The following is a 24,972-nucleotide window of genomic DNA, read 5'->3' as shown; positions in this document are numbered from 1 at the left end:
GCCCACCCTCTGGAATGCCCTACCTCCCACCATCCGTGGCGAGGACTTCCTCACCACCTTCCACAAAACACTGAAAACTACCCTCTTCACATAAGGACCGACACATCAGCACGAATACTTATCATTTATGTTTGTAATATACGACCAAATACAATATTTGTAACAACAGTATGATTTCTTGTACTATTCTTAATGTGTCAACAATCGCTATCATATGTACCATATATGCAAGTAACAGCGCCTCAATGCCCCCGGGCTGCTTGCGCGCTATATAAATTTAAATAAATAACTTAATAAATAAATAAATAAATACTTTCTGATACAAAGTGTTAAGAGATACACAGTGGGTCTGTCAAGGAAAAGTGTTTCAAATTTTGTGTTGGAGGACAATTTTGAACCGGGGAAGGGAAACATTCCCTCCAAGACAAAGCCAAAGCCCAGAAGCAAAGCTGTATCCCCAGTCCAGAAGAAGTGAGTCATTCTTCTGGACCCCAATGGTCTACCTCATCTTTAGCTTAGTTTTAAACAGACATAGGCTTTTTGATCAATGACATTCTGACCAAACCTTTAGTAATTTAGTTGGGGCATGGACACCCCTTTTAGAGTTAGAGCAAGTTAGGTTTTCTCTTTAATTTCTTGACTAGTAAAAGTCTATAACATCTCCGATGCCATCTGCATGTCAGTCTGTGCGTCATTGACCTCATTCTGCACCCTTAAAATACCTTTGCCAATTGATGATTACAAGAACTTGGGTTTATCACAAAGGCTCTTCTGTAGGTGCCCATGTCTTGAACATCTTAAGAAGTATGCAACAGTTTATGGAGATCTTGTATTTTACGTCAGTCAGGCTCATCAAAAAAGAAAAACCTAAGTCTCAAAATAATGTTTTTATTTTGTTGCCTGCATGTTTGTATGAATGTGTGTCTGTGTGTGTACATGTGTATTTGTGTTTGAAGGAAGGGCAGGATGTGGGCACTGAGTTAAATGATGCAGAACTAGGGTAAGCACACGCAAATATTGGGACACACAGGATCCTATTTGGGCAATAGCAGCATGAAAGGTATGTAAGGCGGGCATATTTTGTTGAGATAGACCTCATGTTCCATTTAAAAATTCCATCATTAAAATGTTTTTTACAATGGCAATGCTGGTATGTATTCTTCAGACCAGCCTCATTGCTTTCTTTGGACACAAAAAGCATGAAAGTGGATGTGATTTGTGAAGAACCTGCTTAAAAGTGGAACGATGCTGGTATATCATGGTGACAGATGCCTCAGGTTTGTTCTTAATGACCAACAAGCTCACCACATGTTGTAAAATGCTCCCGTATATTTCAGGTGACCTGCCATCTATTGAAGCATGTGTTGACTGGCAGAATGGAGTGTATTTCTACACTGTTACCAAATTGTTCGCACAAGTTTGCTGCAAAATAAGCAATTTCAACCCATTACTTTAACACAAAAATGCACGGGGATGCTCCACCCAAAACCTTACTGGATTCGTTCAGGTGTGCTCACCACTGTTACTTCAGGGAAAAGCTTTACAACTCTCCACTTTACAAACTCAGCCCCTGCAACTTTTCTAGCTGGCATTACCAGAGGGCAGTGTTGAAGCCCAAACAGATGGCTAGTTCGTTAAATCATGCCCCCCTTCTTGGACCACAGAACCCGCACCACCATCATATATATATATATATTTTTTTTTTTTAAAGAAAGAGTCATTCCATAGTTTGCCGCCGCCACTCCTGCCACGAGGGATATTCCACTGTACTGAATGCAATGCAAGCTTAGTACATGCAAATAATGCATACGGTCTCCTGTAAATTAATTATGTGTTTGCTATGCACAACCAACCTTTCTAGATATATTCCTACAATCTACAATCACTTCATTGTTATGTGTTTCCTGAAATGGTCTCTGCATACACTTTCTGATGTGATGACCGCTGTGTGACTTGGAACGTTGATTGTTTTTCATTCAACGCGTGTTTTCATTTGGAAGTGCAATTTGAAGACACAATCACAAATATTAATTCAGTATGCAATTCTATTCCACAGATGAAGCAGCATTTTATTTTGCGTAAACAAAATCCTTACATTCATTGGAAAGTCTCATTTAGTGGGCATGAAAGCGAACGTGTAGAGAATGCTAAGTGACTACCAGCTGGAATGTGGAATTAGGATTAGAATTACTGTAAATGTGAAGTCAGAAAGTGTCGGTTTCTCATCAGGGGTTTGCATTTTCGAAAACAGTTTTCATATAACTCAGAAAGATGTATTGTGTGAATGTTTCGTTCAAATGTGTAAGAATGTCTCCTACAATACATTACATGTTCTGTAACACATCTACTTTTATTCACATCAAATCTGTGTCAGTTATTGGTCTTTTTACTCACCCGAGAGGTTAAGCCAGACGTTTAAGTGCGTGTTTTTATTATTTTTATTTTTTTTATTTGCATTTAAATTGTAAATTACATTTTTTTAGCAAAACAAACTAAAAGAATAACAACCTAACAACAAACACTCAACCAACCAGAATAAGAACTAGACATATAATTAACCACATCAAGTCCCATCTCAACAACACGCGACACGCGATGAGCACAATATGCCTACACGTGTCAGAATAACAATCTAATCTAACACCACAAAACTACGACGATCTTCACGACTGTGCCATGGACGAAGTGGGTGTTTTTTTTTGTTTTTTTGTTTTACTTGAACTTCTAAAATTAAATGTATGCATGTTGTATGTTTATGTGTTTTTCATGAACAGGATTTCAAAACCTTGCTTTAATTAAATTGATCTGAATGTATAAAGAACTAGCAGCCATAACAGGTATCTAGTAATCGGACATGAGGAGTGGTTGGGTGTCTAGAACAATAGAGTTTTTGGTTTGCATCTTAAACTCAGCAGGTGAGTTGTCTGGAATAGCGTATCAGGGAGAGAGTGTTCTCCCTTGCCTTCTATGACCCGGATAGGTCTTCTCACAGCTCTGACACCGTTGCAGTGAGTATCAGCCAGATAGCCATGTTTGCCAGGGCTGAGTGGATGGACAAGGATGTGTCCTTCAGTTAAGTGAACGGATTTGTTTCCAAAGGCATAGACTGAGGCAGTTGTCATGGCCTTCCGACATTGCCACTGTATATGGCACAGACAAAGGCTACTAGTATCTTAGTTGTCAAAATACCTGGGGCATGGCCTTCGACCATGCCACCCATTATGCCCCTTATGGGTTTGTGGGCAACTAATGACCCTGAGCTGCATATATAAGAAAGGTGCACAGGTTCAAGCCAGGTACTGCATGCAGAATCAGCTCAAGTACATGCATGCAGCTTAAAATCCACTGCCCAAGCCTGCAAGCTACTAGTAGCCGGTCTGTGAGCTTCACCCAATAACAGGCATGTGTTTCTTTAATTGGTACCATGTTGCACCCCTCGGCCCCCCATCTACACTCCTAAGGGCGTCTTGCACTGCAAGAGTGCATCAATACTCCTCAGTTTGTTGCATTTTCAGAGCATGGCCAACTGAACGACTATGTAAATGCATGGGCCACAATGGCAGCAATACCATAATATTGTTCAGGGCCTCAAGCATATCAGATTGATTTGTCTTTTGACTAGGCAATCTGGTTGCCCCTTGCTAAAACCTGCAAACAAGGCTTAAGTCCACAGACCAGAAATGGCCAATCAGGGTTCTAAATAGCATGGACCGGCGAGTATGGTCTATGGACCACGATGTGCTCGTTAGGATCCAAGGACCGAAATGCATTGCACAATATTGACTGCATGTGGCTTGGAAATGAATACCTTTTCATGGACTTTATGTGGATGACTTGAGGAGTTGATGCAGAGAAAGACAGAATTGAATACACTGTACTGTGAAGAGTGATCCTGAACTATAAGTCATGTTTTGATATCCCATCAACAATACTACATGTTTATATTGTGCACTTACGCTATTACCTTGATGTATTTGTGTATCTAGGTAGTGTATTTGCATGTGGCTCTAACAGATAGGAGGAGCAAAACAGTATTTCAATAAACAGTTATATAGTACATTTGAAATAGAAGTGATTCCTGAGGTTCATGGAAATAACATACTTAGATCGAATGAGTAGGGGGAGGGAACTCCAAATGGGACCTCCAGTTATTCTTGGTTCACATGTGTTGGTACTATCCAGCATTGCAGTACAAAACCCAGTTCCCTCCACGCCCTACACACCTTAACGACAGTGCTCCCCGTAGCCTCCAAATCCCCAATACTGCATGTATAGTTTCAACTTTTACTGTATTTTTAGCACAACAAGAACGCTGAAAATGTAAAGTAGTAGAACAACAAAAAATGCCCCATTGCTATGCTCTGTAGGGACATATTCTTTTTGACATCACAATCTTCTGGAGGAAATACCTAAAAAGTTTGAAATGTGTGCAGTACTTTTAACCAACTACAATTCGATTGGTTCTGTAAAGCCTTCAACTAGTTCAACCAGTACTATGGAACACATCATGGGGCAGGATCAAGGGTAAAATGAGAGAGGGTCTAGTAGAGTTAAAGAATGGTGAATAAACAGGTAGAAAGGTGGGGTTTCCTTAGAGCAGTGGTATTCAAACGTGTTTATGCAGTGCCTCCCTTGAGTAAAAATGTTGTTTCCGAGCCCCCCCAATACAAATATTATTGCTGTCTCCCTCGCCCCCAGATACCATATCTGCTTAAATTATATATTGAAAGCAGTCACTGTACTCCCTTTTGCAAGAGCCACGTAGCCCCCCTGGACATCCTTTAGTCCAGCCACACAGTTTGAAAATCCCTGCCCTAGAGTATTCATGTTGTTTAATGTTTTGAAATGACGCTTTTCAACAAACGTTTTCCAGGTATATACAGAGTTCAGTCATGACACAGAAGGGTCTACTTGCAAGACTGGTGGTTCATGGACAGAGTCACCATGAGTGAGTAAAGAAACTAGATACATCTTTTAAAATTGTTCTATTTATGCTGTATGGAAGAAGGGGTCCAATTGCAGGGTACAGCATATATAAGCATATTGTTTGGGAATACCGAAGCACCCGAAAAACACTCCACAAACAATGTATATTCATCCCAATAGCAATTCCTTAATCATAAATTATAAAAATGGATATGAACTAGGGTTTTCTCTGCCGCTGGGAGCACCAGTTTTCCTAAATCATCTATGCACATAGAAATACGTTCTAATTGACTGAAATATATGTTCTGAATGTCGACCTGCGTCTCTTCATAAACACACACTCTGTATTTTTGCAGGATTTACTCTGTACATTTAGAGACTACAACATGCAAAATGTACTTGGTTTAAAGCATGAATTATCTTTATTTCTTCACAAATCTGCGCTTAAAGTGTGCCAGTTCTGTGCCTGCTCCTTTTAAGATAGAGTTATGGCAATGCTCTGGCGTTAGGGACTAATTTACCTCCTAATTGTATTATTAACATATCCCGTGCAAGCAGTTAACACACCTGCGGCTCAAGTGCTATTAATATTTGTTCAGATGCTTTCAAATTAGATGGCAAGTAAATGGCTCGAACAAAAATGCTGTTCTGTGTAGATAGGAAATGATAAACTTATTTAAATATCATTGACAGTCCTGGGCATTGTATGCCTGGCAGCTTTTCAGTAATATGCCCTTGGGGATGTCCAGACATAGATCTTGTCCTATTCAGGCACAACAATATACATGCATTTCTTTATATTGATAGTGGACTTTTAGTGGCATGTCCGTTTAAGAAAGGACACACGTTGTCGGTTATATGATTAAAGGGTTTGTGATCTCTTCATACGGGCCTGGTAGCCAAACAGGAGGCGATCAGTGGATTACCAGACCCACATAGCACTGTTGTAGAATGCTGCATACTAAAGCATCCCAACGCTTCTTTTAAGTGAAGTGCAATGCAGATGCCCTCAGCTTGATTAGCAAATGCATTATTATTTTCCCTGTCAGAGATAACATGAGCTATCTTCCTATTTGAGGTCCAAATGCAGATCTCTAGTATTTTGAACAGAAATGATGCACAAAGGAAGCAGTACAGAGAACACAAGTTATCCCTTGGGTAAGTTATCCCTTGGGTTTATACTTGGGTTTATAGAGAGGCTTACAGTCTTAGGTCAACCCTTGGGTGCCTTTACAATGGTGGAGCTTAGAGGGTGAAACATATACCGGGAACGGAAACGTAGGACAGACATACATTGGGTAAACAAAAAATGGTGCTATGAATTCCAATATTTGCTTTAGATAAAAGCATATAGACTACAACATGCTGCATCATGAGGGAAGATGGGGGACAGTTGGTGGGGTACAATAAGGCAATTTGGAACACCCCTTTCTTGGGTAGTGAAGCTTTAGTTTGGTTTTAAACAGTTCCACTAATGGGGTAATTTTAATGTACAGGTAGGGTACTCCAGTAGAGGGAAGCAAGTAGTGAGGACCGGAAGCAAGTGGGAGCATTCAGGCTGAGGAGCAAGGAGGATTGTCGAGTTTTAGAGACATACAGTCAGCAGGGGATAAGGGGGTGAGACCGGGAATGGATTTGTAAATCAGGTAAAGGAATTCAAAGAGCGATTCTGCAAGGAGAGCAATCCAGCATGGTGAGGGTGGTGTGATGAATCGCAGGTATTCACCTCTTCTCCCCAAGGGGGGATAGCCCCCGTGAGGCTAGGGAGGGGAGCCTGCTCTGCAAGACCCTCCCTAAGGGTCGAAGCAAGTGGGATATCACCAGGCAAGACTCCTCCTTTGGGGACACGTAATAGGCTGGATCTCTTTAGATAGGGGTTAATGAGCGTTTGAAGTCTATCAAATGTTTATTTAAAACAATGAATAGAATAAAAACATACTTCAAAATAGGAGAGGGTTTTGAAGCGGTTATCGGAAAATATTTTTTCAGAAAGGATGGAACTCTGGTATAGCCTTGCAAAGGCTGCCACCCGGGAACATCTACTGCATTACTAGTGCCCATACAGGAAAGCCCCTGGAGATGAGCAGGTTACAGTCAAGTAGTTGGCAAGAAATGCAGAGTCAGACCCTTTCATAACTTTATGTATTGAGGGAGGGGGAGCCACGTGCATGTTCGAGGTCTGTGGTCGCTGTGTGGGTATAAGAGTGCTGCGTCACTCCCAGGCAGGCCCATTTATTGGCCGCAGTGAATGAACTGCAGCAGTGCCCCTGGTAGCCTTTATCAGGTGTGACCCACACTCTACCCTATGAAGAGCTATTGATCCGATATGGACAGTATGCAACGGGGCATGTCATTAGCCCAGCCCTTAATCTTTGCAGTGTGTTTTCAGCTTCTACGGGGATTCCATATATATATTCTGCATTATAACATTTTTTCCCCTTTGTGAGACTAGTCATGAGCCCAACCTGGCCAAGAGTGAGCCTGTGATCCGAAGGATTATGACTCACATTCTGTGTGCCAGATATAATGCTATGCCAAGGACACTGCCTCACAGATGCCTGCCGTGAAATCTATGTTTACAAAGGAGTGTGGGAGCCCTTTCTGCTGAGAACGAACATGGGTCAAATACCCTGTTAAATGGAATTTCTTCCACTAAGGAGGGTCTACAACCACGTTTAAGCTCACTGCACCCTTCATAGAGGAGAAATGTGCATTTGCATATCAGTCTTTGTTCCACCCAAAAGGGCAGTTCAGCACCGGAAAGCTAGGTAAGTCTCCTCTGAACAAGAGTACCATCAGCAACCCTCTCCCACGTGGGCCTTCCACCAAGAACATGTCAATAGGCATTGTGTGTGGCAGTAGAGGGACTCCCAGACCTTCTTTTGGATATTTTGAGGTACTTGGGGTCTCACCCTAAGTTACCAGGGTAATCCAGACCTGGACCCCTTGCTCACTGTGCTCAGATAGGCACAGCTCCACCTCACTGATGAGGACCGACTAGGCTGAAACACGTGTCTGGGGTCGCTGTCGGTACTCTTGTTCAGAGGAAATGTGCCTAGCAATTTGGTGCTCGACTGCCTTTGTTTGGGACAAAGACTGATATGCATATGGACATTTCTCCTCTTTCAAAAGCGCAGTAAACTAATGCGTGGTTAAGAATTTTCCACATAACGCCACATGCGTGAATTTGTTAAGGGTCAATTGGGATCTGGGGGGTACATAAACCCAAAGCCCGTGCACGTCCCTTTTTCTCTAGAATGGGGGCACATCAGCATTTTGTAGCTAGGGGTGAGGTTACAAAGACAAGTCTGTGGCCAGAACATTAAGAGAACTTGTGATGAGCGTCTTCACCATAGACCTGTTAGCCCTTGTCTAACTAACCTCCTCACCTCGGCACTCACTTATCCGGGCAGGGAGCGGTTCAGGAGAGGTGCATGCACCACCGAGGGTCAGAAAGGTTTGTGGTTGTTTCCCTCCCACCTTACAAACCGGGGCTGCTGCTACTGGCTCGCGGGGCATGGCCCAAACACTCAGCAGACAGACATTGCAAAAGTGGAGTTCAGTGCAAGTGGGAGGCGGCAGCCCGGGAAAGGAAGGGCAGGGAGGTTCCCTCTTGTAGGAGTGATGTCACAGGCTGGATCCTCCAGGATGGGCTGGGCGTACTGGGAAACAATGCTGACTGGTTGGCTGAATGCCTTGCTTCATGCTTGCCAATCAGGTGGTTCTTACATCGAAAATACTACACCAATTGCCCACAAGTCACTAGATGTACATTTTCAGAGCCATTTTAAACCAAAACGAAACTATTACAGTGTGTAAGATAACTTGAAAGTTGCAGTACACATATTTTAAAGCATCAATCAAGTCAAATAACTTTTAAATTACATGAACAGATGGCAGCCACTATTTTGGCAGTAAAAATGGTTGACACATTCACTACTGAGTACAAATTCACCCAAAGAGTGCAAACAGTGGTGTTGTAAGTAACTCCAATCAAGCAATCCCACTAAGTCAGTGCCTTGTCTGGAATGCCCAAGGGACACCCTTATTTATATATTTTTATGGCAAGTTATAATCTGGATGATGAACCCTTGTATAACACTCCTCTCTTAGAATCCCCCTTGACCCCACTGAGCCAAGAAGTAGGCTTGTTTTGCACATTTAAAAGGTTTATTTGAAAAATTAAACAATATATATATCACACTTTTATAATAAATTAATAATTGATATCACACTTATGAATATAATGTTGATCAAGAATGGGTAATTTGACACTAGCACACTTCTTTACAATCAATGAGGAGTTGGTATAGGATGGATAAGGCAGCGAAAATACTTTTATGGTTTCAAGGGAAAAGCAATGAGGAATAAAATGCAGTACGGAAATAACTTGATATGATTTTAGCAAAAGATAATATAATCACTTTTTCTCTGGCAATTCACCCCCCCTCCAATGCAATGTAAGAAATGGAAGGAAAGCACACAGTCGTCAAGAATCCCAACAAAATGCAATACGAAACGCAGTTCCCCCCTAGCTAGCTTAGAGAAAAACAGGTATGATTTTAAAACACAGGCCCAAAATGCTTTGAATGTGGTGGCAATGAAGTGAAATGATGCTAAAATTGATTTTAATTCCCTGTAGAGGTTCAGGGTAGGTGATAGCTAGTTGGTATTAGTTCAGGCTCACTTTAGCAATGCTCTATGAGTAACTAGCAGGTTAAAACGAATTTTAGCAAAGGAAAGCAAGGAGCTGCTGATTTTTACACGTGGCTGAAATGATTGCAAATGTCAAATCGCGGCAAATTAGTCACGCGCGTCAAGCGTAATTACGGAGGCACTATAAGGAGTAGGAAGTCAGTTCTAGGTTCGTTGGAAAGCCTAGAATCTTAGCTTTAAGATGAAAGTCGCTCCTAGCACAAATGGTTCCAGAGATACGGACGATTTTGTGAAGGTAGTTTTTCGGATTTGAAATTTTAAAGCTCAGAATGACAGATGACAGTTTTCAGTTTTAAAGATGACAGAATGACACGATTCTAGGAGGCAGTTCTAATTAGGTTAAAATAGTTTTAATTAGATTATTTTAAACTAAGAGATTAGTCTGGCACAGTCCGAGAGTACTCACACTATCTTTTGGACAGGAATGGCTTTGTCACCGATCGGGTCAGGATTGGCTGGACTTCTGCTAGCGGTACTTCACAGCGGTCTGGTCTCTGGTTCTGCTCTCAGCACTGCACAGTTCTGGTCTCTCTGGATCTCTGGTCTCCCTGGATCTCTGGTCTCTGGAGGTTGATGGATTTGAAGTCTGGAGTCTCCCGGCAAAGCGTCCCGCAAGAAAGTGGAAAGTGAATGTGCCCACCTGTCCTGCACTGTCTGCTTTTATGTGTTTAGAAAGTGGGTGTGTGCGTGGTATAACTGAGCCTGCCCCTCTCTACTTGTCATTGGCCCAATTCTCCCCTCTCCCATGATTGGGGGAAGGAAATGGATTGTCATCATGATGAGGTCTGTTTATGGGTCAGAGGATCCACCCCTGGTCAATTTGCCCACAAATCTATATTTGATTCAAATACATATTTCCCAGATACACATGTGGTTGACATTACATGTACATATTACAGATGAATTAAGACAGGTCTCTGTTCAAGCCCCATGTTCCTGCAAGCTGGGATTCAGAAATGACCACATATTGCACATTTTGGTCGGTTTACCAATATCGGACATTTACCAAAAATTACACAAATGTGCGCAAGGAGTATGGACATTCATTGATGAAGTGTCAGATTTTTAACATGCAGACATTTGGAGTAAGACCCTATTTTCCGCTAGCAACCCCCCAGAATACACCACAGGGTCCTAACACCTCTTAAAATGTGCACGGAAAAATCCCAAGAGTAATGATATTATTTATATAATTTTGACCAGTCCGCACTATGAGTTATCTATCTTTTTAAAATTATGCCCTGGTCAAAAAAGGGTGTGGCTTCCCACATCACATGGTGGAATAACTGGTTTATCCACTTCCCCCAAGCTCAGCTGGCTCTCACAGGCACTGCCCCTCCCAGTTTCTCCCAAGAGGAAGCCATTTTACGACCCCCCCCCAATATAACATTCGCCTGAGTCCAGGACAGGGCTTTGTTCAATTTCCTGCAGTCTGCAGGCACCCCTCCCTTAATTCAATCAGAGAGGCGTGATCTCCTTTTGGTGGGGGCAGCAAGATGCAGCCAGGCCTGGGAAGTGTTGTTGAGCCAGTTCAACTCCTGTCGGGGGTAGTTGTCAGGCAGAATTCAATTTCTTTAAGTCAAGCTTCAGCTAAATGTCCTGTTTGTTCCCAGTTTAATCAAACTTACAATTTTTACACATGCAGCTAGAATGCTGATTCTAAGTTCAAAACCATGACATTCAACAGTTGCAAACTATGTGACACTCAAAAGTAGGTCACTCATTTAATTTAAACATTTCGATGTTAGTGGTTTTAAATCCAATTTCAATTAAGCTGCTGACATCCACAGCTCAGCCAGTTTTGTTCTAAACATTGTTTTGGGCTCTTCATCTTCCCAGATTTTGTATGCACACAACACTTCACTCTGCCAGATCTCTGCTGGTGTTCGAAATAGGCACTTTGAGCTTGCATTCAGGAAAACAAAGGTGATTTTAAGGAGCTTTTGGTCTAAAAACACTGTTATTTTTCCTTTGACACCACCTTCACCCCTGGCGCTTCCGGTCCATCACGCTGGCACTGGTGGGTGGCAGGTTAGACAACCATTTTGGTGTGCGCACAACCGCGCAGTTTTCCTGGTTCTGGGATGGAATGATGGGTGGCAACAGCTCATCCCCACATCCACCCAGTCTATTGATTTAGTTTTGTTCTGGGATAGAATGATGGGCGGCGACAGCTCATCCCCACATCTACCCCGTCTAATAATTCAACATGGGTCAAACCCCTTGACAGTGTGGTTGAAGTGAAAATGTGTGGGAGTGGCAGGAAAATACTATAGATTTCACTAAGCAATGGGCGATAAATGGGTGGGAACATAGCCAAACTACATAAATCCATCCTCATATGTCATCTGCATTGAAAAACACTACAAACCTACATTCAAAGCCCTTATTACAAGCTCTTATGTTACAGCTCTTATTTTAATGACAATAGTTTTGGCTTTAAAAGTAGCACTTTCAGCACTACCTAATAGCCAAAACTAAAAACAATCATGTCAGGAGCAAGAAGCCATTTATAAAGGCAAAACTTCTGATTGGAATACAACAAGACACTCTGATGCCTAGAATTGGAACCATAGTGCCTTAAATTGTATTTGGTTCCCGATGCCCATCTGATCAGCCTGATGTTTCAAGCAAGGTAAGAGATTTACTTGAAGGAGTTACCCATTTTGGGAGTTTGTGTGGAGCCACACTGTTGCGTCCACTGAAGGAATTCTTAAGTTCAGTAACCTGAGGCCCTTCGAGAACTCTTTTCATGTTACATCACAGTAGAATCCGAACCATTTTGCTGGACATAGTTACCTCTGCATATTTTATATTAATAAAATGGCTCCCCTGCTATCATAGAACAATTGGATGCAGCCAGATCAGAGTGTGAATTGGGCTTTTTATATGAATTGTCATGATTACTAGATTGGCTTCCTTGTAAAAGTCTTAGTCTAAGAATGGGATGATAATGATTGCATGGTGTATGGAAGAACTGAGGGAGGGCATATTGTGGAAGGGATAGGATCCCAGAATCCAGATTTTCCCTTTAATTTGTCCCAGTTATTTTAGGTGTCATTTTACAGTTATACATTTAAATTGTTCTGAATTTAAAAAAAATATAGAAAAAACGGTGTTGACTAATCCCTAGGTAACTGATTTCAATAGTGATTACATTTTGTTGTCATTATGTGTTTGTTAACCGTGCTTCATTTGTAATTTCCCTGTGAATTACAACATTATATATTTTAAATATTTTTGTTCAAGTCAGTTTAAATAGAAGGAAACATCAAAAGCCAGTTTGTTTAGTTTGCTAGTTATTGAGATTTTTTTAGTTGTACGCCATTAATCTGGGGTTGCACGTAAACATGGGAAAGGACTAAAATAAATATTTGTGTGGATCTTTTTTTGGGGCTGGGTGTTTATATTGCCCTGAAATATGTCTTCCCAGTAAAAATAGAAACAGACTGGCAGTTATCTTTTCTGAACAGTAAACTCCAATTTATAAATTACTAAGCGGTTTAATTAGGATTCCCTAATGTACTACACATGTCTTCTTCCGTTCCAAGGGTGTTATTGTATTCTGCTGCATTGCATTTACTGTACCTGTGGTATTATCAAATCATTGTGCACCTCATGGGCCTATTGTATGTGTGCAATGACCACCAGTATGATGACACTCCAGCGTAATAGACCCATTGCAGAATGATCATTTCACCACAACATGCCTTCTTCCTCCTTTTCAAGGAACAGGCCGAAAATGAATGTCTCCAACACAGCAAAACATTACATAACTCTAGTCCCAAAATAAAACCAGATGCATAAAGGAAATAACAGATGAATGCTCTAAAAGTGCTGTAATGTGTGGCATATGTTTGGTACTGTTAACTTGATGTTATATTAGTAGAACAGATGTCATCTTGTTCATCATGGCATAACGGCCAAGATGGTGTTCATCTCTTTTAAAACAGAGACATGGAGTGGATGTGAACATATTACCACCGTGTATTATAGTTTCAAATCAGTCTTATAGTGGATACCTTGGATTGGCTCTCACCAAGTCACTGGCATTGTCCAGCATTGCCTGTTTGCTGATAATCTACAATCTAAGTGAACTTTAAGTTAATTGCAACATGTTTGCCTTTTGTGAGATTCATCATTTTGAAAGGTAAGATTGGGAAAACAGTGCAACCCATTAAAGAATGCATTAGGAACATTAATCAAGTACGTGGGGACCTAAGCTGTACAGAGGCCAAAACGTAAGTAAAGGGCAATAATGCAATTTCGTGACCTATAATTAACCTTCTACTTCCTATCTATCAAACTGTAAAATAATAAACAGAACTAGCTTTGGGGTGGTGTTAGAAAAATGAGAATAGGAGTAACCATCTGTGGAGGGCAAAGTGATGACACAATCAAAAGTAGGGATACAAAAATCAGTACACATGATAAAAATATAGGTTTAGTCACCAATTGCGAATGTGTATGCATGGAATTGAAAACATAGAAAAATAACTGCGTCTAGTAAAGGTGGACATGAACAAAATTGTAGAAGTGTGCATTTCTTCTTTACAGTCCAAGCATGAACAGCTAAGGGTTAATATTCACTTTTTTAAATCACCACCACAGAGTTCTTTTTTACCAGGATACTTGGTTTGCCTGTCTTGAGTAGGTTGTTTCCTATTAGGAGCCACCTAGACTATGATCTTTAAGATGAGCTTGAAAACCACGTGGGACCTTGGACCATAAGGATCGCCTGGCAGGAGGAAGTGAGGGGAGTGCAACCCTAGAAATTCATGGATTCATCACATTTTCTCCTACATTTATGTTAGGCATGGGGAAGGGAAAGAGTGTAAGCATATAGTATAAATGGCATTGATGTTTTATAGTTTGGGGTCTTCTCCACCTACATAAAATTTAGAACTGAGTTAGCTGGTTTATGAACAGAGAAGGATATCACCCATAATCAGATAGTTTAACAATGTGTCTGTAATCCAGTGTGCCTGGAGTTATTGTTATAATCGCAAGAGAGAAGTGACTGTAAACACAGAAATGGGGCCATTGATAACCCTGTCTAGTGCCACTTTAGAGACTAGAATAGGGAGATGCCAGGCAACCCACAACACTTTGATACATTTATAATGCCTGCACCTTTATATAGAATGATGCCTTCATTTTGAAGGTTTGAACATTGTGAAAGAGATGGGCGTTCTGTAGAAGTCCCTTTGTGCATTTGTAACCCATCAGAGCGATGGTCTGTCCAAAAGGCCCTCTGATGAAAGCAACTGACATACACGTCTAGTGCTATTATATGATAGTTAGCCCTTCATGCAATTAGTTGTGTGCAGTATTAACTGTATGAACTATGTTAGATAGAATGTATGGTGTAAATAACGGAGTCCAGGTTGATTAGAGGTATACGCCAGGAGTGTGAAATCGAGGTTCGATCCCTCTCATTGCTGTCAACGGCAACAATCCAAGGATCACGCTCACTTGAGCAAACAATGGTAGTAAGTCTGGGGTCACAGAGAACCACAATGATTTGTAAAACCCATCATAGATTGCAATCAGACCAAGCGGCCAAACAACCTTTTAACGACCGTAACCGTGACATGTGCTTTCACACCTTAAACGTGTATTATGTTCTCATGAACCACTATTCTAGGCAGCATGCCAGAAAATGTTTACATGTGGTCATGTTGCGAGAAGTTTACTGTGCAAACAGCTGGGCTCCAGAATGTTTCATTCTTGACTAGTAAGTTGTTTGCTAAGATTGTTTATATTCTTTGAACTCTGTCACGAGATAGACTTTCCACCATTTATTGTATACCATATACAATATGCTGTCATATCTCGGGGCTCGCAGCATTTTGCAACATGGCAAACATGGCAAACTGAGTGATATCACTTAGTTCCTGCAATTTGTTTTTCTAAGTTACTGAGCCTTTTAAGCATGCTATGGTTTATGTGTACCAATATGCCAATTGCTATACATCTGATTAAGGCATTACATGTATCCCAGTTATTATGGACACTCGCGTCATCTGGTTAATAAAATTGGCAGACATTGTCCATTTTGCTGTAATTCTTGGCCTTGCGTTTAGCAGTAAGAATGGCACCGGAATTACTACATCACTTGTGAGACTTTACCAGAGAAGCCTGGAATTGAATGATGACCCCCCAATGCGGCAAGATCGGAAAAACGTGTTGGAGCAATTTTTGGATATTAAACAATGATTCATGTATTTGGTGAGAGCAGCAGGTAATTTAACATGGAAAGGGACTGGTATAGGGCAAATGCGTTTTATTTTGTTGTTGGGAATTGTAGTCTAATATATATAAATATGCAATTTCTGTGTTTTTAAGCATGGCTCTAAAAGCCTATTGCGAAGGGAAATCTTACAGTTCACATATTGTCTGCATATACGTCAGGGGTCATATTGTAATCCCCACCCACAATGAAATGCAACATCCCCACATTAAGGAGTGCTTTAGAGATTGAACTGGTTAAGTTTAGAGAGTCTGCTGCGGGATTACAACTTTTTATTATTGTGCTTTAGTTTATGCAACACTCCAGGGAGGGTCACAAGACCCTACTCTTCAAGAAAGATCTCATGATGTCATCACTGAGACCCACCTCTCTTTGTTCCCACTACCCATCAGAGAAACCACTTAAACTCTTGAACACTACCTATAATCCCTAGTTTGCTTAACCACTTTGCAGCATTCCATTGCTTCTCCATTAGACTCATAACTCATAAATCCCCAAAATCTATACTCTATTAATCTGACAAAAGAGATGTGCTTAGATAAACTCATGTCCTTTACCTTAGCTCCAGGAGATTGGCCTAGTAGAATCACTATCCTGTTTTACCTCATTGTTGAAGAGGCCATGAATGTTCTACAATGGGTAACCTTTACCCTTTTCTCTTCACCAGTTTTTGGTTAGTCTTTTGTAACAACATATCACAATTTTACCTGAAGAAAGGGTCTATGATTGTATGCCTATTAACAGGGTGTCATAATCCTGATAACCCCTTCACAGTTAAGGTCATCAGAGTAACTCTCCCGGCATCTATTTTGAGGCATGTCCAGAAGTAGGGCAAAGGCTGTGGTAGTGCTGAGTAGGGGATGCAAGCGGATGCAGCAACCTATTTCTGAACTAGTCACTAGTACTGTACCAGAAAAACATGGATGAAACAGAAAAACAGAACCAACACAAAGTGTAACAATAAAAGAAACACAATACCAAGTGGCACAACACATTCCTCTCTTGAGGGTGCCCAAGCAAAATCCTTAAATCACTTTTTGGCGCATTTTCTATCTAGCTATTTTCAACTTTGCGAGAAAGCAGTGAGAGACTAGTGCCCTTGCTGTCCAAGACTTATGTTATTGGTCATATACGATCAAATATACAACACTATTATATTTTAGAAAGAGTTAACAGGTGCCTAGATAATGAAAATGGCATGGGCATCTTCTCGGAGTTTCATGCTGGATCAGTAGAGAGTTCCATTTCTTCTGGAGGATTATAGTCAAGATATTGGAAAAAAGATTTTTAGGAAGAGCAGGGGTCCTTACCCTATACACACACGGAACAACAATGTAAAAATAGAATAGGAAGTCCAGAGAAGTTATTTCAAAACATGAACATTACTTATTTTATAAATTGTGTAAGGAATTAATCATACATAGTTTCAAAATTACATAAACAAACAGACTTAACAATCACACCCATCTACTCAATTAATCAATCACAAAAATACACCATCCACTAATTGATGGCAATTAAGCACATCTGGCCAAATTGCAATACATATTAATATAGCCAAATAACAGATGGTTTGTCGGATTCGCAATTCTATCTGCAGGCTGTTGCCTAAGTAATTAAGTAAATGGGTGTGACTGTTATGACTGTTTGTGTTTATGTAATTTTTTCAATAAATATATATATGATTAATTCAGTTTAAAAATGTATAACATCAACAATGTTCATGTTTTAAGATGTGTGTATAAGACACCCAGGACCTGTTTGGGGGACTCACATGGGGTGACTCAAATCACTGCTCACCCCCCCAGCTGACATTCGCTGCCATGTTGATAAAACCTAGGATGACGATTCTGCAACCTCTTCCAATTTGAACCATCCCTTACCCAAAGTCCTGGTAAATATGGATCCTCTTTAACAGATGTAATATCAAGTACTCCCCATATTTCCATAATCAAGCTTTTCAACATACCCTGGCAGTTGAAAAACGTATAGATTATTTTAGCGGGTTCTGCAACTGTTGGCTCTCCAGGTGTTTTGGACTACAACAGCCGTCAGTTTTAGCCACCATAGTGAATGTTGAGGGATTGTGTGGGGAATATCCCAAACCATCTGGAGAGCTGCAGGTTGCATACCTCTGTAAATAGTTCCTGTTCTCAAGTTCAATGAAATCCTTAGTTATGACTAAAATTAGTGGATTCACTGATGTTGTACATATTCCTAATTTGGTATCAGGAATCCTTAATGACAGATTTTCGATTGTCATCACAGTGACACTGGCAAATAGGTGGTCTGTGTTTGCTTTGCTGACCCAAATCTGGTCGAGCAGGCTATCTAGTGATGATGTTTCCTCTCTTCACTTGGATTTTACTAGAATAGATCAAGGGCCAGGACACTTCTAGTGGGTATTTAATGGAATGATGGGGGGCATAGCACCTTTTGACTGCACTGATCCTGCTAGAGGTAACTACTGAGTGCATAAGTTCTTATATCATAGGACACAATATGTTCAGGCCTTCACAACTGATGAGCACCAGTACATATATCTCTCCCCCGATCAGGATGACAAACACAAACTACTCACTCACTTCTGCTGCAGCAGAACTCCTAAATGCTGATCCTTAGTGGTGGCAGCAGAGAAAACTCCTCATCTGATGAGGTAAGCAGTGATTGTTGGATGATGACTACTGACCAAGAGGTGTCCACAGCACAAACGTGATTCTGAGAGAAGGACACCAGGACTCTTGGATATTCTACCTGAGCTTATCCGGTGGCAAAGCTATTCATACTGATACATCCATTCCCTCCACTCTGCACTAACTCAACTCTTCATATCAGTGTTGGAAAAAGGCACCAAAGTTAGCTGATCTGCAAAGCTCGTGGATCAAGTTTTCATCTTGTACCACACCCCCTGCTACCTCAGTGTCAAAAGTGTTTTCATTTTAAGTTCACACACACAGGTAGGTTAGTTACTATGAATTTAGAATTACCACAGTTTGTTTGTGGTCTGCTATTTCAACTCTTGTAAGTCGATTTTATTGAATTTTGTTTTTTAAATTGTGGCCCCCATGCCCCTCAATCATTGCACTACCCTACCCCCTACCCCATATTACCCCCCCCCCACACACACACAACACACACATGAAAAAAGAAATAAAAAGTCAATTTACAAGTCTTAAACTAACAGACCACAAACTAAGTCTGCCCATTCGATTCACTGTAAATGGTCTGGGTGGATATTAAAAAACATATGGAGCTGAAGCTATCACACAACATTGATATGCCTGCCACTCACATCTACTGACACAGGTTGATCGCAAGCCCTTTGTTCAGGGTAATATGTGAAACAGTATTTATGAATACACTATGCACATTTGGAGGAGTGTACTACCTGTGCACCCAGTAACACATCTGCAATTTGCAGTGTGCCAGGGAGACTATTCCATGTTCTGCCTTTGTACATTTATATTTTTTTAGTAGATGTACAAAGTTATAGAAACTACTTTAATCATGGTTTCTATGAGGTGTTGAAAAGGCAGGCATGTGACTTCCCAATCTGACCTATAAGCTACCAGTGTAGAACTAGTGTGCTGCACTAACCCTTGGTGATCCAAACATGCCCATATGCCGAATAATTTACAAACTAAAGTTACAGATGCAGTATGTTTTTAGAAATGTGTTGGAGCTTTTGCCAGCTTTAGTGGGATGCTGACATAATATTGCCATAATGCTGTGGCAGTACATAACACAGTATATGTTCTGTATGAGAAACTGGAGGGTATTTGCACTCCTATTCCCCTTGCTCCATCGTGCAGCTGGCTAGGTAAAGGCCAGCGCTTTTGAATCCTGACCCTGGGCTGGACGAGAGAGGGAGGATCACCTGGGTAGATGGTCTTTGGTGACTAGGAGTGTGATGCCCTTTTCCCTATTTATAATCAACCCAATCTTCCTGGACTATCATAAGCCAGTTCCCCTCATGCCTTCACATATGATAATTGACAGTACTGGAACAAGGTAGATGCCTGCTGAGAGTTGTAAGGGTCAGGCATGTCCCTTTGATTGTGGTCAGGCAGGGCTAATTGAACATTCATACCTGCAGCCTGTCAAAGGGCTGCAGGTGTATAAAAGGAGCCAAATTCAAGTAGAGATGGTGATGGTGGAAGTGGAAGCGCAGTCAAAGCAGCCGAGAGGCCAAGAGAAGCAGCAGGGAACTGTGGTGAAGAGGCACGCCAAGATGCTGAAGTCTGCAAAGGTAGATGACCTATGGAATCGTGGCATGGGACCTGGATCTCTGTGGAGTAGATCACACATTGGGAAGGGAACCATGTGGCAAGGCTGTCCCTTTTCATTGAATTCAAAGTGCTTGTTCGCCTGTGTTCAGACGGTGGCACAGGAGTGCCTGAGGAGCCAGAATGGGAACCCTTAAATGGAAAGTAGAGGGCCAAGCAATACACACTGCTGGGAGACCCTTAAACACAACCACAACCAGTGAATGTCTTGCAAAGGTGGTCACTTGCGGGAAGAAACACATTCTTGAAAGTCTCTGAACTTTGGACATTTCATTTCAAGTGAATTAAAGAAGTGTCATACTGCTGGCTGAACAGCAAGTGTGTTTTGAATTGAACTCACACCTATTGAACATTAATAAATAAAGTATTACACAGCAGGCAGAATAGAAAGTGTGTTTTGAGTGCAACTCATGCCTTTTAAACATGGAACTAAGTGGGAACTCACACCACAGATTAAAAGGGAAGGTGTGTTCTGAACGCAACCCATGCCTATTAAATACTAAACTGAACAAAACCTTAACAAGTACAATTCAACATCTAATCAATGCTGAACTGAGTGAAAACTTTATTAAAGGATCACATTCATCACATACTAAATTCAGAATTAAAATGGAACATTAAAAATCAAGTAAAACTATTAAGTGTTGAATTCTAGGTTGAATTTAAAATCTAAGTGAAGTCAAAAAATGCATATTACAGAGAATTACATTTGAAATAGAACTAATCAACACTTTGAAGTTGCTATTCAATATAATGACAATGTATACACAAACCACCAACCATAAAGATATAAGGCCCAAGAGTGGCAAAGACCTGTACAGAGACAAAAGACATTTTTGTGTTGCTGAACTTAAGTCTTGGGGAAGGGAACCATAAGACTTTAATCATGTATGGACTTAAGGACGAAGTCTCAATATATGTTGGTGCTAGGATTTGTGTTATTTGGAACTTGGGAAGCGAACCCCGAGTGCTGGTTAAAACAACATTATTCTGAACTCAAGAGAGGCAACTGAGACTTTTGCTAGCACTGTTTTTATACTTGGAGAAGGGAGCTGAAAGGAAGCTGCGAGCTGGAAGAGGCTCAGAACGTTATGTTGGAAACTGTTTCCTTTGGTTGCTGATATCCCTAAACAATTTATAGATTAGTTGTGAGGGCAAGTATAGGTTTTGAAAGCAGACAGATTCTTAAGTTGAACTCTTTGACTCAGACTTTCCTCAGTTTTATTTAGGTTGAGAAATCCCACCACAGCATATGGCAAGTTAGGCCTTTTTCCATCCGGACATTTAAGTTAATAAAATAACTTATTTTGAATTCTAAATCTGTTGTCTTTGTCCTACTGCATAATGCCTTCACAGCTGCTAGTATTGACAATGTAAATGCCTACTCCTGTAAGGTTGCCAATCATGATTGCAGTTGAGCAGATCAAAGGAATGATGGCATTTCACCTCAACACTTAGCCCAGATGAAGCATCCTGGGATAACAATACACATGCCAAGAGTGATAACATGCTCAACTTGTGCTTGCCATTTTAAGGGCCCTGTGTTTTGAGGAATGGCTGTATCCTATTCCTCTAAACGACCATCACATTATCTGGAAAATAGCAGATATCATGGTGAGACTCTGTAGGAACAAGGCCAGCAGAACAATGTGGCCATCTGAGCAGGCAACAGGCAATGGAGGCAGATTCCATGTACCAGGTACCCTAATTGGACAGAGCATTTTGTCAAATCCAAAATCAAGATTTGATGAAGTCACAATTCTTAATATTTCTTTACTGGACTCCTGTAAGAATGTGCAATCTACATTTCATAGAGAATGACCTGTGTTGGGGCTGTGGCGACTGTAGCAGAACATTATTGCATATACTTTGGAGTTGTTTGCGTGTATGTGGTTTTTGTAAAAATCATTTAAACAGAATGGTATGATTTTGAATATTACCCTTCATAGGTCAGTGCATGTGATCTTATTGTTTGGAAGTGGGAGATGCCCAATTACAAAGGAGTATAGTGAATGGATTTATAAGGCTTTAATGGTTGCAGTGAGGTTGATTCTAAGAGTTTGAAAGACTAGGAAAAAGCCTACTAGAGAAGAGTGCATACTAGATGTGCAGATATGATCTAAATATGAGAAAGTATTAATGTCAAATAAGGACCGCGAAGTGCCATATCTCAAATTATGGAGTCTGTTCAATACTTTATAGTAGTGGTTTACTTTTGTTTTGTAGTATTATATTGTATGTGTCTCTGTTTGTATTATGCTTGTCCATAGACTGAAATTTCAATTGTTAAAACATTCAACTATTTTTATAATAATGTGTTTACTATAATAGTTTACTGGTAAGTTGATTTGTGTTATGTGTACTTTAACATTTTAATAATTCTTTGAAGTGTATATAATGTCAATGATATTCACATGTATTGGACATATAATTTGTTATGAACAAAAATAAAACATGTTTACGATTATGGCATACTAGCATCCCTTACCTGGCATATCAGGGGAAAAGATGACAAGATGAAGAAGAGGCTCATGGTAATAGACGGAGGAAGGACATTCGAAACAGTTGAGATGCATGCAATTGCCAACATTGACACCATGTGCAATTAGTCAAATGTTTGTTCCAAACATACATTCCAAGAGCCCATCTAATCACTCGAAGTAAGCTATCAGGAGGGAATACGGCATTTTCAAAAGTAATCACGATCGGCTCTAGTCATGATATTTCTATTACAAAAATGTTTTATTATTAACCATGAGTAATGAATTTAAAATAAAAACAGAAAACAATTGTACAGGTTTCCCAAATTATATTTCTCCTATTATGTAAGCACGGAAAGAAATATTATACGTGCATAGAACAATTCATTTACCAAGGCACTTTTGTAGGCTCAAGAATATATCTTAAATGTATTAATTATATCTCTTTCAGTCCCAATTAATATCACTGTGCATGTAAGAACATGCAGTACTCGTGACATCAGAAGCCTTTTCATCACACACTTTACATAACAACCCGTCTTTTCTTGTGCCCGCGGGAATTTTTCTCGCTTTACAGCATGAATACACTCCTAGCCAGTAATTACATGCCACAGTGTGTTAAAAGTCAGCAACGAAATGGACCTATATCGGGAAATAATTTGACAGTGCTGAATTAGGAAAAAGAACACCTTTGTTCTATAATACCATAATTCTTAAATGTATGTCAAATGGGAACAGACTCCACCGAAAACAGAAAGGAACTTAATACTCACATTAGCTTGCACAATGACCAGGTAGCGGGTCTTTTCTTCATAATTCAGCCTTCGCCTCAAAACCACTTCTCCTGACAAAGTGAGGGGGATGTCAAAGGTTTGATTGGATGCCTGTGGAAGCCAAAATCAAAGAGAAAAGAGAGAGTTCACTGACTTTGCTGATGAGCTCTCTGTAGCTTGTCTATTGCATCACTGTTCATCTATTGTGCACCTGACACACTCCTTGAGGCTTGGAGACGCGTTAGGTGCAGGCTTTGATCAATTTTCTGAATAAGCCTTTCAGGTAAATTGGCTGCTTCCAAGCCACCTTGTGAAATCGGACATCCATGCTGTCCTTGCTATTCCTGTATTACTACTAACTAGAAAACATGCTCCACATTAGGGGGTCAATAAACAATCTTGTCACGATTTAGAACTGTTTTGCACACAGGAAAGCTCTTTGTGCAATGTCTACCTGTTGCCACTAATCTCTCCCATTAGCAGCCATTCTACCGATTCACTGTAAGGGCTGAAATTCGAACAAAATGGCTCTTGCCCACATTTCTACTTTCTCTGCAAAACACCTATTTCACAGTTAAGTTTTCCTTGCAGAGCTTAAGATAATAAGGGGTCGACAAAGGTGCATTCATGTTAATAATAACATTTTGCTGATTCATTCTTATTCTGCATAGGTTTACAAGATGTTTTCAAACTGCCACTATAGAGGCGGTTTAGGAGTATTACGATGGGAAAATGTGCAGGATCTGTACTAATTCATGAAACCATTGCGGTATGACACTGTGCATATAAACTGACTTGTTATTTAGGTATCATTTTCGCCAAATCGCTGTTCCTCGAACCTATTTAAAAACTTTTATCATCCCAACCAAAGCTGGTACTGATTTATCAACCTTGGAAGGATGAAAGGCTGATTTGGCTTGGCCAGGATTCGAACCGGCGACCTCAAGATTGCACATAGATCAGAGCAGCACACGCTCTACCCACTGAGCTATCTTACCACAACAAAAGAAACTGAAGTTGTACCATGTGTAGTTATAATAGAAATATTGCATATACATTCGATACATTTTTGTATGCAAAGCTGAGATATTAGAGTAACATTAGATAGTTGTCTTTTTCAGAGTTCCATTAGTAAAAATAAGGGTCATAATGTAGAAACTGATCAATTAATAACAGGTTACGTTGACCAGCTGAACAATGAATACATTTTATAAAATGCAAATTAGGACATTTTGAGGTTAAAGGTATTTGTACCACGCACCGTCACCAATGGAGTTGCTCCCCAGGTGCTCTGGTGGATCTCCAAATGAGACGGTGGGATGGGTTAGTAGGTAAAGCGGGAGTAGGATAGTCAGAGGAGTGTTGTTCTGTTGGCAGCTTCAATTCGGTATACACCGGGTGCTGAGCTTCGGTGCGAGTATTGGATCGATGTCAGTCCTCGTGTGCTGCTGGTGTTGCTTATGTGTTGTTGCAGTGTTGTGAAGTGTGTGCGGGTTGTTGTGGGAGAGATATACACGGTTCGAAACCGGTATTGAGAG

General features: G+C 40.6%; 1 protein-coding gene across 4 annotated transcripts in view; it reads right to left on the bottom strand.

The window, feature by feature from the left end:
• Positions 1–24,972, bottom strand: part of PCDH15 (protocadherin related 15) — a 3,978,145-nt gene that overhangs the window by 2,812,384 nt on the left and 1,140,789 nt on the right. For all 4 annotated transcript variants that reach the window (XM_069611238.1, XM_069611242.1, XM_069611241.1 and 1 more), the window contains one exon: positions 23,435–23,545. In XM_069611238.1, the coding sequence (XP_069467339.1) occupies positions 23,435–23,545 (111 nt within the window). The remainder of the gene's footprint in view (positions 1–23,434; positions 23,546–24,972) is intronic.

Source organism: Ambystoma mexicanum, chromosome 8 (genome assembly GCF_040938575.1).
Source record: "Ambystoma mexicanum isolate Mex_15411 chromosome 8, UKY_AmexF1_1, whole genome shotgun sequence".
Classification (NCBI taxonomy): Eukaryota; Metazoa; Chordata; class Amphibia; order Caudata; family Ambystomatidae; genus Ambystoma; species Ambystoma mexicanum.
This window is presented reverse-complemented; position numbering and strand designations above follow the sequence as displayed.